General features: G+C 37.7%; 1 protein-coding gene across 2 annotated transcripts in view; it reads right to left on the reverse strand.

The window, feature by feature from the left end:
- Positions 1-17901, reverse strand: part of CERT1 (ceramide transporter 1) — a 91161-nt gene extending 73260 nt beyond the window's left edge. The window contains exons 1-2 of one of the 2 annotated variants that reach the window (XM_016205244.2): positions 17480-17901; positions 11058-11192 (exon numbers count right to left, since the gene is read on the reverse strand). In XM_016205244.2, coding sequence (XP_016060730.1) covers positions 11058-11192; positions 17480-17575 — 231 coding nt within the window. In that variant the 5' untranslated portion in view covers positions 17576-17901. The remainder of the gene's footprint in view (positions 1-11057; positions 11193-17479) is intronic. The other variant, XM_016205245.2, reaches the window with a different exon arrangement.
- Between the last annotated feature and the right edge of the window lie 18 nt (positions 17902-17919).

Below are 17919 nucleotides of genomic sequence, written 5' to 3' on the forward strand. Positions count from 1 at the left end.
TTTCTGGATGACCTTCAACTGGTTTCTTGGTCTCTAGGTTTCTTATAGTCAATTTATTAAGTGATCTTTTAAAAGTGATGAATCCTGAATAGTGGGAAAATACAATTTTAAAAGAAATAATTGTTGGGTAATATGTAGTCTAACTCTGAGACTGAGAGAATATCTCATTCTCTACCAGCCACGGTTTCTCTTCCTTCAGTGAAGCAGGGAGAAAGGTCACAGCACTCACTCCTATGAAGAAGCTCAACAACAATCCAACTTCCCTGGTGAATTCATTACATGATGAGTTGTTAGGAGGTAATTTAAAGTCTAAGTCTTTGTTGCTTTAATTAAACAAGAGTGTGCTACTGTAAACCCAAACTAAAAAATTTAAAAAAACCTGAAAGCCTGGCTGGGCATGGCTCAGTGGTTGAGCGTCAACCTAGGATCCAGGCGATAGGGGTTCGATTCCCAGTCTGGGGTGTGCAGGAGGCAGCCGATCAATGACTCTCTCATCATTGATGTTTCTATATCTCTCTCTCCCTCTCCTTTCCTCTTTCTGAAATCAATAAAGATATATTTAAAAAAAAAACAAAAACACACACACACAAAAACTGAGAAATGTTGCCTCTGTACAAATAACCAATAATAATGTTAGTATCTTTGCAAACTATACTAGAAAATAAATAGCCTTCAGGGGCTCCTAAGAATTCAGAGCAAAAAGTCAGCAAAATATACACTCAAATATGTTTTTCTGATTATAAGTGACAAAAATCAACCTGATAGGTTGGCAGAAAATATCTGCCAAACACATCTGACTATAAAAAACATAGTCTGATAAATGCTGTGGTATATGAAATATATAAAGAACTTTAATAACTCAATATTAAAAAAAGAGAAACAAAAGATTTGAAAAGACGTATCACCAAAGAGATATAAGTAGCAAGCAAATGAAAAGATGTATAACATATTTAGGAAAATGCAAACTGACACCACAATGCAAAATCACTATACACCTGCTAGAAATGTTAAGATTTAAAAAGAAAAGCAAGTTTTGACAAAAATGTTAAGCAACTAGAATTCTCATTGGTGTAGGAATATAAAATGGTACTGCCACTTTGGAAACCAGTTTTGGCAGTTTCTTATAGAGTTAAATGTACATTTACCATACAACCTGGGAATCCCATTCCTAGGTATCTATCCAAGAAAAATAAAAATGGGGGTGCTCTAGGGAGTACCCTCCAGGGAGCCTGACCCCTCCTTTCCCTTCTCCCTCTCCTTCCCCCACAGGCATGCATCTCCTAAACTCTAATGGATGCCATGAGACTCACAACCAGGGGAGCAATGGGCAGTGGCAGCTCTTCCAGGCTAACATGCTGAACCTGTTCCTAAGGCCCCCCTTTTCTCTGACTCTCCAGTAAGCTGACAGAAGCCCCACCTTGGCTCACTTTTTTCCTACAACATTTCTAGAAAGTCAAAGCAGCCTCACTTAGTCTCTCTCCTGTTGCCTCTTCTATACTAAGCCCTTCCTTGTTTCACTGTTCCCAGCTTTAATAAATGTACACTCAAAAAAACACAAATTTTTTAAAAAGAAAAAAGTATATTTACACAACCTATATGTGAATGTTTATAGCAGTTTTACTTATGGTAGTACAAAATTGGAAACAAATACATATTCATTAAGTGGTGAATGGATAAACAACTGTTGTCTAGCCCTGGCCGCTGTTGCTCAGTGGTTAGTATTGACCTGCACACTGAAGGGTCTCAGGTTCGATTCCCAGTCAAGGGCATGTATCTGGGTTGCAGGTTCAAATCTCCAGCCCTGGTTGGGTCATGTGCAGGAGGCAACTAATCGATGTGTCTCTCTCCCCTCCTCCTCCCTACCCCCACTCTCTCTAAAAATCAATGGAAAAAATATCCTTAGGTGAGGATTAACAAAACACAAAACCATAACAAAATAATACACCCGTGGTCCATTTATACAGTGGGATAGTGCTTAGTAATAAAAAGGAACAAGTTGGGGATACAGCAACATGGATGACTCCCGAAACTTTACACTAGATGAATAGCTAGACATAGATACTGTATGATTGCATTTATGTAACATTTGGGAAAAGGCTAAACTGTAACAGTAGCTGCCAGAGGTTGGGGAAGTAACCGACTACAATAGGGTAGGAGAGAACTTTCTGGAGTAATGGAAAGTGTCTATATCCTGATTACTGTAGTGATTGCATGACTGTTTAATGTGTGAAAACTAGAACTATACACTTAAAAAGGGTGAATTTATTGGACACAAATTATGTCAACAAATCTGATTTTTAAAAAGATATAACATGCCTCTTTAATACTGGAACAAGGAAAATACAGTCTGTCAGGAAGACGCAGAAAGCATATAAAAAGTTAACCATTTTGTGTGTGTGTGTGTGTGTATATATATATATATATATATATATATATATATATATATATAGTGAAATAGAACCACTTGGTAGAAGGAACTTGCTTATAGGAAATGCATGAGCATGTGTTCAAATATGACATGCCACACATCTGGCTCTAATAGTCACCTGCTTCTTTATCCCCTTTAATAAAAGGTTTTGCCAGCATCTCCTATTCTCTTTTTCTTAAAACAGGCTTTATTTCCAAAACAAACATTTCACAACATAAAACTAAAGAAATCTGAGTTGCCTACATGCCAAGAACTGTGCAAGTGTTTTTATGTTATCTTGTTTAATGCATACAATCATCCCATTCTTAGATCCTGGTCCCCTATCTTTAAACAGTTAAGGAAGGTGAAGCTCAGAGAAATTTAGTAATCTGCCCAAAGGTACCTCTATGCTGTAAGAGGCAGAGCCAAGATCTAAACACAGGTTTGACTTCAGAGCCCCTGAGTAATATTTTAAGCACTTTGGAAATTAAGATTAAAATACTAAATAAAAACTGGTGTATATGAAGCTTAAAAGACCTTTGGAAAAACTATGGAAAAAAGCCTCTTGCTAACTACTTCAAGCAGGCAAATGTAGAAAATTATGTGTATTCCTTATATTAAGGAAACTTGAATGCTAAAATACAGACCATATTTATTAGAGCTTTAACAGAAGGCATTAATAGTAAATCACAAATTTTAAAGAGTTGCTTTATAAATATTTAACAGTTGTGCTCCTGCAAGTCTTACATAAAATAAAATGCATCAATATGCATTTTTCCTATGCTTGGTGACACAACAAAATAACACCAGATGGGAATCAGAAGACTTGGGTTACACTTTAAAAAAAAATTGTATTTGCTGATTTGAGAGAGAGAGAGAGAGAGAGAGAGGAAGTATGTGTGTTGGGGGAGAGAAACATCACTATATTGTTCCACTTATTTATGCATTACATTGGTTGCTTCTTGTATGTGTTCTGACCAGGGATCAAACTGCAACCTTGATGTATTGGGACAACACTCTAACCAACTGAGCTATCTGGCCAGGGACGTGGGTTCTACTCTTAACTCTGATACTTTGTGTTACAGGTTTAATTGTGTGCTCACAAATTTATATGTTAAAGACCTAACCCTGTGTTATCTTATAATGTAACTTTACTTGGAAACTGGGTAGATGGAGGTGTAATTAGGATGAAATCACACTGGAGTAGAATAGGCTCCTATTCCAATATGACTGGTGTCCTTATAAAATGGGGAAAATTTGGACAGATAACACAGATAGGGAGAATGCTGTGTGAACATGAATGGAGAGATTGGGGTGATACATTCATAAGCCAAGGAACTCCAAAAGCAACAGAAGGAACCAACTCTGACAACACCTTGATCCCAGCCTGCTAACCTCCAGAATTGTGAGACAATAAATTTGTTCTTTAAATCACCCAGTTTGTGGTACTTTGTTATAGCAACTCTAGCAAATGAATACACTTTGTAATTATATAATTTTGGGTCAGTTACTTAAACATTTCAACAGGTATCTTTTTAAAGATTTTTCCTCTTCCAAACTATTTTAAATATTTCCTACTATATTCAAATTATTTGAGTTACATTAGTCAAGTTTCATTCAAGTTATCTACAGATGAAAGATATTTCCAAATGAACAGCTGAACAGATATTATTAGTTTCTCAAAGCATAAATCTTACTAGTATAAGATTCTAAATTTTTTAGAAATTCACTGGCAAATAAGTAAGAATTATCAACTAGTATCTTATCTAGTGCTTTTACTTGTTGCGTATCTCTTTCTTTCCTTTGGTTCTTCCTAATACAGTTCAATATAGCAAAATTGCACACGTGGATTTCTCACTAATCTGTAGTTCCTTATATAATGATTATTTAAGGCACTACTCATCTTTGGTGATATCCAATTTGCTTAACATAATTCCATAGCATAACTTTTTACTTTACAACTCCGCATTCAAAAATCTTTTAGATTTGACTACTCTTTATTGGGCACTTTCAAATATTTTTCATTTTTTATGGTTCTCTAACTTTTGAACACTTTTTTCCCTTGCTTCTACATCTCTATTGGCTTCTTTAATTTCAGGATCTTTCAACTACTACTCTTCTGAACCCTACTTACCTAAATGCATTTGGCTTTTTCTTTTTAATCTAGCAATAAACATTTTTATTCTCTTTCAGTGTTACTTCTGAAAATATGAAATTGGTGAATAACCAACCTATGCTAAGAATAACAGAAATTCCATTTTTTTGGTAACTAAGAATTTCTACAAGATATTAGATATATAAATTCAGATGCCTAAGGTGAGATTTGGGACTACTGAATTTAGGCATATCAATTCTAAAGACATTACTATTTATTTCCATGAAACTAAAAATCTCTACCTACCTAATTCCCAAAATGTTTTCTAATTTTAGTAACTGCAAATAAACCACTTCTTTTAGCTTCACAAAAGGATCATTAGCAGTTTAAGAAATTGGTTGATGAAATATTAGCAATATAATTTTAAACATGGTACAAAAAAAGGGAAGAGACAAACCAATTGAAAAGAAGAGAGTCCAGAAACAACTTCAAATACACTTAGGAATGTAATATACATCAAGTTGACATTTCAAACCAGTAGGGAAAAGGTGAATTATTCAATTAATAATATTACAATACATGGTTAGTCATCTGGAAAAAAATTAAAAGCTAAATCCCCACATCACTCTTTACAGTAAAATAATTCCCAGAGACTCAAAATTCAAATGTAAATTGTAGGTGAAAACATAGCTACATTTATTTAGAGTAATAGTCTTTGAGGGGGGAAATGCCTATCTAAACTAAATGCAGAAGTCATAAAGGAAAAGTTCAATAAGAGTATGTAAAAATTTTAAATTTCTGAAAGGCTTAAAAAGACTATAAAACAAGAAGAAATAGACAAATGACAACAGGGGGTAAAAAATATTTGCAACAGATATGACAAATGGTCGATTACCATGATATAAAGAGCTTCTACAAATCAATAAGAAAAGAGATGAACAAACAATTAGAAGAGGAAAAAACAATATAAAAGGGTTATAAACATATGAAGTTACTCAATGCTTCACGAGTAAAAAATGCAATTTAAAATAATAAGATACCATTTTCATCTAGCAGTTTGACAAATATTTTAACACTTGCCAAAACCCAACTTCTTCAAATACTTGAGGATATGAAGAAATAGAAACACACGCTATTGTTAGGAGTGAAAATTAGTACTTTTTTGAAAGGGCATATTTGACAAAATCTACACAGAAATTTAAAAATATGTGTTTGTTCCAACAATGTTTGTAGTAATGCAAAATTAGACATTATCTAAGAATAGGGAAGGGGCAAATAAGATAAGGTACTATTGGTGTAAATGAAAATAAAGGATATAAACAAATAAAGGCTTATATAGGCATTCAAATTTTCTGGAAGGACAGACCAGAAATTTAATTTTGGTTATTTGAGTGCAGGACTAAGAGTAAACAGAAGCATTTACTTTTTAAACCTTTTCATGCCATGGATTATATTCTTACCATGGGCATTTTATTTAAAAATAAAAATTTAGCCCAGCCAGGCATGGCTCAGCGGTTGAGCGTTGACCTAGGATCCAGGAGATCGTGGTTTGATTCCCAGTCAGGGCACATGCCCGGGTTGAGGGCTCGATCTCCAGTTGGGGGCATGCAGGAGGCAGCTGATCAATGACTCTCTCACCATTGATGTTTCTACCTCTCTCTCCCTCTTCTTTCCTCTCTCTGAAATCAATAAAGATATATTTTAAAAAAATAAAAATAAAAATTTAAAAGTAAAGAACTGTTTAAATACTCCATAAACCTTGCTTTTGATTAAAGAAATATAACAAACATATATTGAACACCTAGCATACGGCAAATATTTTAGCAGGGACCAAGTCTAAAGCAAATGACTATTAAACTATAATAATTGAGAAATTCAACTTTCTTTCTACAAACATATTCTACACACAGATAGCTCATTTTTCACAAAGTGAAAAAGTACTGTTTTCCTTCTCACTCACTTCCAGTTTCTTCACATTAAGAATTACTTTCAGGTAACAAATTCTCCTAGGAAATACTTTGTTCCTTGAAAGTACTTCACCCAATTTAATATCACATGGCCAAAGAACATGAGTTGAATAAATTAAGAATGACTTAATTATTAAACTAAATAAAAGTGAAGTTAACCAACATGTATAATATATTAATGGTTACAGTGAAGTCACAACTCTTCAAGTCAGATTTCTGCATATATCAATTTCATAAGGTGTTATGTGAGCAAATTCAACATTGATATTTATTTCTGTCTTCAGAGATGAGGTGATATATACAAAAGGTCATATTTAAGACAAGCAAAGCATGCCTATTTAACAGAAATTAGTAATACATTTAAAAAATTTAGTTCAAGTACATATTCTATTTGTAAACTTCATTCTTGAGAAGTTCACTGAATTCAGTTATATTTTGTTATTTCCTTCAAATATGTAACAATGAACCTGGAAGCCCACAGGCAAAAGTTGAAGGAATTCAGAAATATAAATGCTTGTATTTCTCCCTACCACCTGTTTCATTGTATCTATGAGTACCACTCAGATTCTACTATCTCACTGACCTTTTTACCTTCTCTACTACTTAGTCCAGTGAGTACTTCTACCAGGAATTGCCCTGGCGGGGTAGCTCAGTTGACTGGAGTACACACCAAAAGGTTTTGGGTTCGATCCCCAGTAGGGGTGCAAACAGGAGGTAACAGGTCAATGTCTCTCTCTCTCTTCTCTCCCCTGTCCCCATTCCTCTCTCTCCAAAAATCAATAAACATATCCCTGGGTGAGGGTAAAAAAAGTTTTCAAATTGTTTCACTTTCCTGCCCATTTCTTTGACAATGTACCACAGTGAAAGTTCTGGAGGAGCATTTGAAATCTTGCTCCCTGGCATATGTCCCGAGTTTGGGTCAAATAAACATAAAAATTCTTTACGGATTTGCACGTTTTTTACACTGACATTTACTTGGCATAGTCAGCAGGATTCCAAAGAAGCCCATCCAGGACCACTCCATGAACCTGAACCAGTGCTAGGTACAAGCAAGGGCCCTTTGTGCCCCACCAGCTCCCCACTACACATCAGGTGAACCTGGGTGAGTTTCTCTCAGAATTTTGGGTCTCCTTGCTCTACATAGGAGGTCATGACTTTATTTGAGCTGTCCTTAGAAAATTCTCAAGGTGCACAAGGGCACTAAATAAAAGACTCTCTTCAACCTCATTGGACAGGACCTTATCAGGCACCTAACTGCGAATGGACACCTTACTCCTGTCTGACAGATATCAAAGACTCCTTGAAGACAAGAAGCCACCAACACCAGAGGCAGAAAACTATCCCAAGATATCAACAAGGCCTGTATATCTACAGATAGATATTGAATTCAGGAAACATTTTGCTTGGTTATCTTTACCTGACTGCTAATTATATTAGTCACAATAATAGTTATGAAAGGCCATTAAAATCTTGAGACAGCATAGAGACTTGGGCTCAGGATCCCAAGAATACTGGATAAAAAAAACTGCAGAGCTGACATCACCCCACTGCCCCTTGTCTGATCCCAAGGACCCCAGGTAGCCAGAAGAAACACTGATAAGCCAACCGTAAGAATGTTACCACCGTTCCACTCCCTGCATGCCCTGCCCCCCAAAAGGCAGAATTTTACCTCACTTCTGCTTGCTTCTCCAACTCCATGTGGAAAATTCCACAAGCCCACCTTTTTGCACAAGCCCTCTTTGTCCCCAACTTATAAAAGCAGCCAGAGCCAGACTCTTGAGTCAGTTTAGAGAACCTTCCTTTACCCTGTGCTGCCTCCCTTGTGCTTGAGCATAAGCTTAATAAAAATCTGTCTGGAAATTTCTCTAAGATTTCCTCTTGATTTTTATCTTGGTGAACCCCAAAACCCTAATGCCAGTAACAACCTGATGCCCTCCATTTGCCCTTCTCTTTTTGGGGAAAAAACTGGACTTAATGCAGATCCTGTGGTTAGGGTATTGCTCCATCCCCAGTGGTCAACAGATCAAGATGCCCTTGATGAGACTTTCTAGGAATGAGCCTTCCTAGCACTGTGAGACCACTCTATTTGACCAAAAGATTAGTCATCAATGCATCCTTCAGACTGATTTATGACTAAGGGGAAACTGGACGAAAAAGGGATTATATAGAAAGTAACCTCTGGCCTGGCCAGTGTAGGTCGGTTGGGTGTCGATGCCTGATCAGGGCAAATGCCCAGGTTTCAGGCTCCATCCCTGGTGAGGAGCTGATGGATGTTGTGCTCTCACATTGATATTTCTCTCTCCCTCTCCATTCCTCTCTAAAAATCAATAAACTATTCTGAAAGGAAGGAAGGAAAGGAGGGAGGGGAAGGGGAAGGGGAAGGGGAAGGGGAAGGGGAAGGGGAAGGGGAAGGGGAAGGGGAAGGGGAAGGGGAAGGGGAAGGGGAAGGGGAAGGGGAAGGGGAAGGGGAAGGGGAAGGGGAAGGGGAAGGGGAAGGGGAAGGGGAAGGGGAAAGAAAGAAGGAAAGAAAGAGAGAGAGAGGGAGGGAGGGGAAAGGAACAAACTTCACAGGTGATTTGATTATAAATTCCTAACTAGGAAGGTCATGGTGGGTAGGCATGCCCAAGACATACTACTTCTTTAGTAAAAGGTTTACCTTTACCTTAAGTAAGCCTGTCCATTGTTGCTGTGCCTCTAGGTTAACTCACCTTTGAAATAATAACCACACTCAAGAGAGCATATAATCTTGTTAACTATCCTGTAATCCAACTCCTGCCTTGCTTTCTCTCACCTCCACTGCCATGGAATCTTCCTTACTTTCCCTAATTTCAAATGCATAAAAGAAGCTGCAAAACTGTTATTCTCAGGGAACATTGGAGATGTTCCTCCCTGGCATGTATTGTCAGTTTGGCTTGAATAAATTTTTATACAAATTCCAAAAAAAAAAAGAAAGAAGAAAGTTCTGCATGCAAATATAACAACAAATCTACAAAGAACACACTGTTTTTCCCCGAGCAGATGCAATGTAAATGTTTATCAAAAATTTCTGTTTCCCCAAATAAGCCATGCTCTCTTACCATCATCCATAATTCAGGATAAGACAACTATATTTAACTCTACATAAACTAGCATGGTACTCTGGGAGTACTACTACTTAGTAAACAATGAAGATAAAATTTCATTCCTTCCTATTTTCGCATCAACCATCAACATATTATTTTCAGAGTCAAGCATTGTAACTAACAAGTGACAATATGCAAAAGGAAGGAAAGGAGAAACCTAGGAAAGACACTTCAAGAAAGTATGTTTCTATTCACTATTCTGTCTTCTAGCATGAATAATGTTCTACCTTAGGAGAAATAAACCCCAAAATAATAAACTAGGTACAATTTCAAAATACACTATAATGTACCGTATAACAGACAAAATAAATACTGAGCATTTACATTCAAAACATATATTTTTAAATATTTTTTTCATTGATTTCAGAGAGAGGAAGGGGGGAGAGACAGAAACATCAACGATAAGAGAGAACTATCCATCAGCCTCCTGCAAGCCCCCCACTGGGGATCAAGCCCGAAACCCGAACATGTGCCCTGACTGGGAATTGAACCGTGACCTCCAGGTCTATGCTCAACCACGGAGCCATACCGGCCGGGCTCAAAATATTTCTTTAAAATTGTCCCTAAGAATGGGGAGTAGTACTTTCATTCTTAACAGTTCCAAACAATTCCTCTATAAGTTTTTCTATCTCAATATTCAACTAAGCTTTTGTTTCAAACTTGGAATATCCAAAGGGGGCAGAATGTATGAAAAATGATGGAAAAATACTGTAAGATTTTTCTTAAATGTATAAAATAAACATATGTCAGATTTAGATATCAACACAGATCCAAAGTGCTTTTTACTTTTATAAGCAATATAAAGTCTATCATAATGTGAATTCTCTTTGAATGTATTAGTAAAACCTATGATTAAGTTTTAACATACCCACTTTCAGAATTTAACTACAAATGCTACCTTAATTGACTTGCCTTAACCGGCACTTTTTTTTTGCCCTTTATTAAATATGCCAAGGCATGTTGACCACTCTCAACTAGTATGCCATTTTTAGAGTATTCAGGTATTTCTGATCCCACTAGTTGAGATATACATGTAACAGGTCAGTTGGTTGTTCCCAAACCTGTTTATGCCAGTTTACTTGTTGCACTTCTTACATAACTTAATTAAACATTATGTAAGTGTATGAAATATAAGTACAAAAAAAATTTGTTTCTTATAAATTTAGTTGAATGTAAACCAAGTAGATTACTCAGTAAAGGTGAGTCATTCTTTTAAAAGGTATTAAATTGGATAAAGGTAAGACATCTGTAAAATATTAGGGGGAAAAATCATAAAAAGCCAGAAAGAACCTATAGTTAGGGTTTTTCTAAAATAGCTTTATGGAAAAAAGTATTAGACTGTATACTCCATAAGGGCAAGGATCTTTACCCATTTTGTTCACAGATGTATACCAAGTACCTAGAATAGTTCCTAGTGTATAGTTGCTCAATAAGTATTTGTTTAATGAAGGAAAACGGAAACTTACCGTGATGACAGCCTTGCTAAGACAAATGGATCCTCTGCAGCCATACTCTGTCTCGTCTTCAGATTTGTAGTAACTCAAAGTATTATTTTTCATAACGACCCAACGATCCTGCCACCCATGAATGTAGTTTGTCCACTGGGAGTAGGAGAGAGGAGGGGTTGGGGGGAAACAAAAATAACAAGTCGGTATTTTAGAAATCCAAACTTTCTGAAACAACAATCAATCTAATTTTAAAACCAAAATGTGAAAAGTTCTAACATAATTATAAATAGTAAAAATGATTATAAAAAGTGGAAAGCTGGTATTTTCTAGACTGTATAATGATTTTCAATAATTTTTATAAAATATATATAAAGTAAATAAATTATATTTTCTCCTAACATTTAAGGAATAAAATAGAAGCAGATTTCAGTTTAAAATTCTGCTTTGCCTCTACACAGCAAAGGAAACCAACAAAACAAGGCAACCAACCAAATGGTAAAGATATTTGCCAGTGATACTTCCAAAAAAGGGTTAATATCCAAAATATATACAAAACTTACACAACTCAACAACAAAAAAAACAATCCGATTAAAAAATGGACAGAGGATTTAAATAGACATTTTTTCCAAGATGACATACAGATAGCCAATAGGCATAGGAAAAGATGTTCACCACCACCAATTATTAGGGCAATACAATCAAAACCACAATGAGGTATTACCCCATACCCATTAGAATGGCTGTTATCAAAAAGACAAAAAATAACAAGTGTTATAGAGGATGTGGAGAAAAGGGAACCCTCGGGCACTGTTGGCGAGATTGTAAATTGGCGCAGCCACTATGGAAAACAGTATGGAGGTTTTTCAAAAAATTAAGAATGGAGCTACCATATGGTCCAGCAATTCCTGTTCTGGGTATTTATCCAAATATGACAACACTAATTTGAAAAGATATATGTACCTCTATGTTCACTGCAGTATTTCTTACAATACCAAGATATGGACACAACCTAAGTGTCCATTGATGAAAGAATGGATAAAGGTGTGTGTGTACTATTACTTAGCCATAAAAAATGAAATATTGCCGTTCTGAGAACATGGATAGATCTTGAGGGTACTAAGCTAAGTGAAATAAATCAGATGGAATAGAAAAGGACAAAAACCATATGATTTCACTCATGTGGAATATAAAACAAAAAAGTAACAAATGAATTAACAAAACAAAAACAAACTCAGATACAGATAACAGAATGGTGGTTACCAGAGGGGAAGGGAGGTGGTGGGAGGGAGAAATGGATAAAAGAGGTTGAATATATGGTAAAGGACAGAAATTTAGATTTTTTTGGGTGGTGAGCATGCAATAGAGTATACAAATATTGAATTATAATGATGTATACCTGAAATCTATATGTTATTAATCCAATGTAATCCTGTTAAAAAAATTAATTTCAAAAAGTATACTTTGTTCTTTGTGTGCTTTCATCTTCCCTTCCTCACCACCTCAAGACACTTAAATTGTTTTGGTCCCTGCTACAATTAACATATTCAACAGAAAAGTAAGTCTGGGCCCTAGCCAGCTGCTCAGTGGTTAGAGCATCAACCCGAGGTCTAAAGGGTCCCAGGTTTGATTCCTGGTCAAGGGAACGTATCTTGGTTGCAGGCTCGAATCCCTGCCCTGGTCGGGGCCCATTTGGGAGGCAACTAATTGATGGCTCTCTCTCTCCCTCTCTCCCCTCCCTTCTTTCTACTCACTCTGAAAAGTGATGGAAAAAATATCCTCAGATGAGGATTAAAAAAAAAAAATTATGAAAAAAAGAGAGTTTGGTTATATAGTCTCTCATTCTCCTACACCAAGCACTGCATGAAACCTTCTAAATCAATAGAAGTATGAAGCTAATCATGGCCAAAACTGTATTTGTTTTAAGTTATTCCTATATGAAAATTTATGATGTTCATAACTACATGAAAGTCAAGTACTAGGCCATTAATCTTTGGTAAGTCTATTATCAACTTCATTATTTCCTCCACATTTCATATTTAAAATAGTTAATTCATTCTGCAAGTTTCTCTGAAGATCTATTTTTCATTTTTCTTTCTTTTTTTAATCCTCACCCGAGGATACTTTTTCCATTGCTTTTCAGAGAGTGGAAGGGAAAGGGGGAGAGAGAGAGGGAGAGAAACACCGATGTGAAAGAGACACATTGTTTGGTTGCCTCTCAAATGGGTTGGGGTCAGGGATTGAGCCTGCAACCCAGGTACGTGCCCTTGGACAAAATCGAACCTGGAACCCCTCAGACCGCAGGCCAACGCTCTAACCACTGAGCCAAAGCAGCTGGGGCTGTTTCAAACCTAAAAGTAATAATACAAATACAAAACTGGTTCTTCAAAAACATACTTGCGTTATCTGTTTCTAGTATTTATAAATGGTTTCTGTGTTGCTAAAGTTTTGCTGTACACTGAAGAGCACAATCAATAAACTTTCAATGGCAGAAATGTAACCTCTATGGGAATTCTTGAATTTGCATATTTTCATGTTCTGGGGGTTTTAAATATAGACAATTCCAGAACTGTCTGCCAAAAATTAATTCAAAATGGACTGTTATAGATATACACACTGCATTGACTCAAGCTCTCTACCCATTGAAAAATCTTTACTTTCCTGTTCCCTAATTCAACATGTTTGAGATGATTCAGGTCTTAAATCTTCTAAGTCCCATCATTACAACCCCTCCCTGAGAGATCCCTGCTGGCAATTTAACTCATTCTTTCCTAAGGGCTCCCTAATCACCATTTCCTTATTTTTTAACTCCCTGTGACTCACCACCACTTAGACTGCAAGTTGAAATAATGATTCTTACATACAAAACTCAATTCACCTCCTCTCTTAAGGTGCACTGTCTCCCTATGTTCCCATTTCCTTGACTTCTGCAGTCTTTTAGACTCAAACCTGACTGAGAGTTTGTGTTCTGTATGGACAGAGTACTGGATACAAAATCAGAGTTTCAACTACTTTACCAGTTGTGTGAGAAATTTTGACAAGTTATTTTACTTTTCTGAGCTTCAGTTTCTTTGCCTGTTATTTAAGTGGCTGAATAAAATTGTGAAGACACCTGCTATATTCATAGGAATACCCAATACCTGAGGGTTCCTTCTCAATCTTTATAGCCCATGACCAACTCCTAGTCATCTTCCCTTCATATAGAACCCTTAAATGTGGCTCCTCTTCTACTTTCAATTACTCCAATTAAATTACAGGTTCCTGGATTCCTGAGAAACTTAATAACCTTATTTCTAGTGTCTTCTGCTTTTTATTTCATAACTTACATAATCTTATTTACTTATTAAGCATATTTGCTTACTTATCTTACATATTAATCTCGCTGAACCTTCAGTTCCAAAACTTACATGAACTCCCCTTTACTGCAATACAAATTGTTTAGACTGGCATAACTTAATCCACTTCACTTCCAATTATTGCCCTTCAGAAGGTTAGTAACTGTGTGACCATGGTTAGGTTACTTATCTTTTCTGTTCCTGTCAAACTCATACCTCAGAATTGTTAAGACAAAATAAGAAGAAACTCAGAACACTGCCAAGCACATAGTACTTTCTGAGTTGGAGGCAGTTACGCATAGCTAATGAAGCTTCATCAGTGCAGCTCCCTAGAACAGACCTCTTTCAAAGTGACAGAAGGGGCCCCAGGTATTTTGTGTCCACAATTTTATATCATTTCCTTACAGAGGACCCAATAAAGTACATAAGCCTCAGGACCTTTTTACTCAGTAACGTTAAAATATTATCATATCTAGAAGGCAGACTTTTGCCCCTCTCTCCCCTCATGAAGTACCTTTACTCTTCCCCATTTAACAAATAGAGACAAGGCAATATGCTAGACACTGCAAAGGAATCAAAGATTTCTGCTCCCAAGCTATATTTTCAAAAGAGAAAAAAACCCTACATTTAAAATAAGAATAAGCGGCACGTTACAAATAAAATGCTATGGGAACCCAAGGGAAGGAGATCTGGAATGGCTGGTGAAATAAAAAGCTTCATGGAAAGAATAGTATTTGCAATGGACTCTAAAAAGGGACAGAATTTTAGCCAACAGTTAGGTATGTGGAAAAATAGAAGACAAATTAAACTTCAAAGGATGAGAATTCAGAAGCTGGTTGGGATTTATTTTATCTAGGCTTAGTGGTTCTCATGTCCTACTAAGGCAGGAAGTTTTTCCCAACCATGATTAATCCTGATATTTACTAGAACTACCTAGAAATATTGTCTATCCAGTATTTTTCGAACGTACGTACTTAATTATAAATTCTATAGAAAATTACCTTCAGAGGTGTTTACATGTATTTTAGATTACCATATAGAAGAAAAAAAACTTTGGACTGGTTTAAGAAACAAATCAAATTAGTACTGGGACTTACCTACATTACTCAATAAAAGGGAAAGGGCAGATGCTGAGTTCTAATTCGTGTTTAAATTACCAAGTGAATACAAAGGTAACATATATGTACTTTTAAGTTTAAAACATGTATTCAATATACATACTCTTCATTAAAAAGCTTCCAGGAAACTTACATAACTATAACTTGTTAAATTTCAGAGACATTAACTTCATAGCTGTTAATAAGAGTAACACTAAAACCTATATTCCTGTTGATCTAAGTATGCAGAAACACTGAAGTTATTTACCTGCCACAGAAGTGGTCAAATACTACATTTCTACACATTTAAATATCAAAGAGACAGTCTTCTACTTTTTCCACATTTCCATATAGTATACCTATTACCCTGCTCTGAATAAGATGAATACTCAAGAGGACTAGCGATTCCACCAGTCGCTCCAATCCCCCCAAATTGATCAATAGATCAAAAGTACAGCTTGTTTTGTCAAATACTTAACACTACCACAGTATTAATTTGAAAGTCTGCTTCTCATCTAATGAGAAAAGCAATGAAACTACCAAAATCACTCAGAAGCAAAGAGCCCATTTCACAATAATTCCATCTGAAGATGTATACCTATTTCACAATGATTTTAATAGATTCCTAAATTACAATATACAGTTAATCTATAGAAATGCAAGAGAGCTTCAGTTTACTGAAAACCTTTCACGGAAATTCCAATAATGATCACAATATCCACATACACCATACTTTTTCTGCTATGCAAATAAGAGTTAACACTTGTAGGCCTTAGTTCTGACATATACATGCTTTTCTTAGGCCCTTTCCTACCAGCCTTCTAAAAACATTATAAACACCTAATATGAAACAATTCCAAAAGACGTCCAAATGCTTAGCCAAAGTATGTATACTGGAAGCAGGGTGATTTCTTAATAGCTGCACATGACCTAGTATCTTATGACCAGCTTGTTGAGAGCCTCGCCCCAGCTGCCCCTTCTCCAGGTTAACTGCTAGTTCCAGCCATTTATAAAAGTTTAACAGGAAGGGAGAAGGAAGTAAAAAAACAAAACAAATCGCAATGTGGATCTTCTCATAACTTTAAGAAAAACAAACAAACAACACCAACCCCGCTCCCCTCCGTGTATTACACCAAAAGAAAAGAACATGCACCCACTTTCTCTCTTAAAAAAGGGCCTCGCCAATTTTAATTAGTCTCAGTCCTACAAATGACTCTCTTTTACTAAAATTTTGAAAAAGGGGTTTTAAAAAAATACAGGAAAGGTAAGGTGTCTTTTCCTTACTCTAATCCTCTGACTGCAAGAATATTTTATTAAATAATGCTTTTCTTCCTGGACTAAAAGTCGGTCTTCATTCCAACATGTTCCAAGTTACTAGGAATAATTTCTGTACCTATCACGTGTCGCTTCAATAGCTCTTTTCTGAAGAGGGCTAAAGGGTGAGGGAAAAAGTACAAAAGTCCTCCTCATTGAGATCTCTCCCTACATCTAACCTGGCATAGTTTCCCACCTCAGATTTCAGCACCAAGCCTAGTTACGAAGCCTTCCGTTTAAACAGCCACGTTCCCAGAATCCCCCAACCTACTCTGCTTGGCATCTCTGGACTAACCCTGCCTGAGATCCGATTTGCACCGCTCCCGTACCCAGTTGTTCGGACGCCGCTGTTGCTCAACCCGGATTCCTATACCCCGGACAGCTGCCGCCCTGAGTCCCAAGTCATGGTGCGCATCCTGCTCTCTAACTGGATCCGGGGTAGGGACACGTTTTCCCCAGTCCTCGGCGGCAAACTGCCGCGGACCCCCAGGGCAGATAAGTCCCCTTCTCCCCCTTTCCCACTCCACCCCTAGTCCGGGCACTCCAGCGGCAGACTCAGTCCCGCAGCCTGGCACATTCCGCAGCCTGGGCCCAGGACAGCCAGTGCCCCCGCCCAGCCCCACCCCATGCCCTCAGTGGCTCGCCTCCCGACAGGTGAGTGTGGGCAGGGGACCCTTGGCCCCGCGGGTTGCTCACCTTGCTGAGGACCCCGCAGCGCTCCACAGGCGGCCCCAACTCCGTCTCGGGATCCTCCTCCGAGCCTGACGAGTTCCAGCTTTGGTTATCCGACATGGAGGCGCGACAGACGAGCAGGAGACCGGCCCCCGCTCCGTGAGCTGCGCCTGAGGAGGCGCCCAGTCCCCGGGGTGAAATGTCGGGAGATGGCGAAGGGAAGAGCGCCCGCTCCAGTGCCGCGGGGTGCTGGAGGTAGGACGAAGACCGCCCCACGCGCCGCCGCCGAGCCTGACACCGAGCGGACCGCGGAAGGAGGACGAGCGGCGAAGGAAGCCTGCCCTTCCAGCCGTCAGCCGCCGCCGTCGCCGTGACCCCTGCGTTGCGACCGGCGCCGCCACCCGGACTGAGGCCCCTCGATGCCAATCTCAAAAGAAGAAAGAGGAGAGGAAAAAGGGAAGAGA

The sequence above is a fragment of the Miniopterus natalensis genome, chromosome 3, assembly GCF_054644295.1.
Source record: "Miniopterus natalensis isolate mMinNat1 chromosome 3, mMinNat1.hap1, whole genome shotgun sequence".
Lineage (NCBI taxonomy): Eukaryota > Metazoa > Chordata > Mammalia > Chiroptera > Miniopteridae > Miniopterus > Miniopterus natalensis.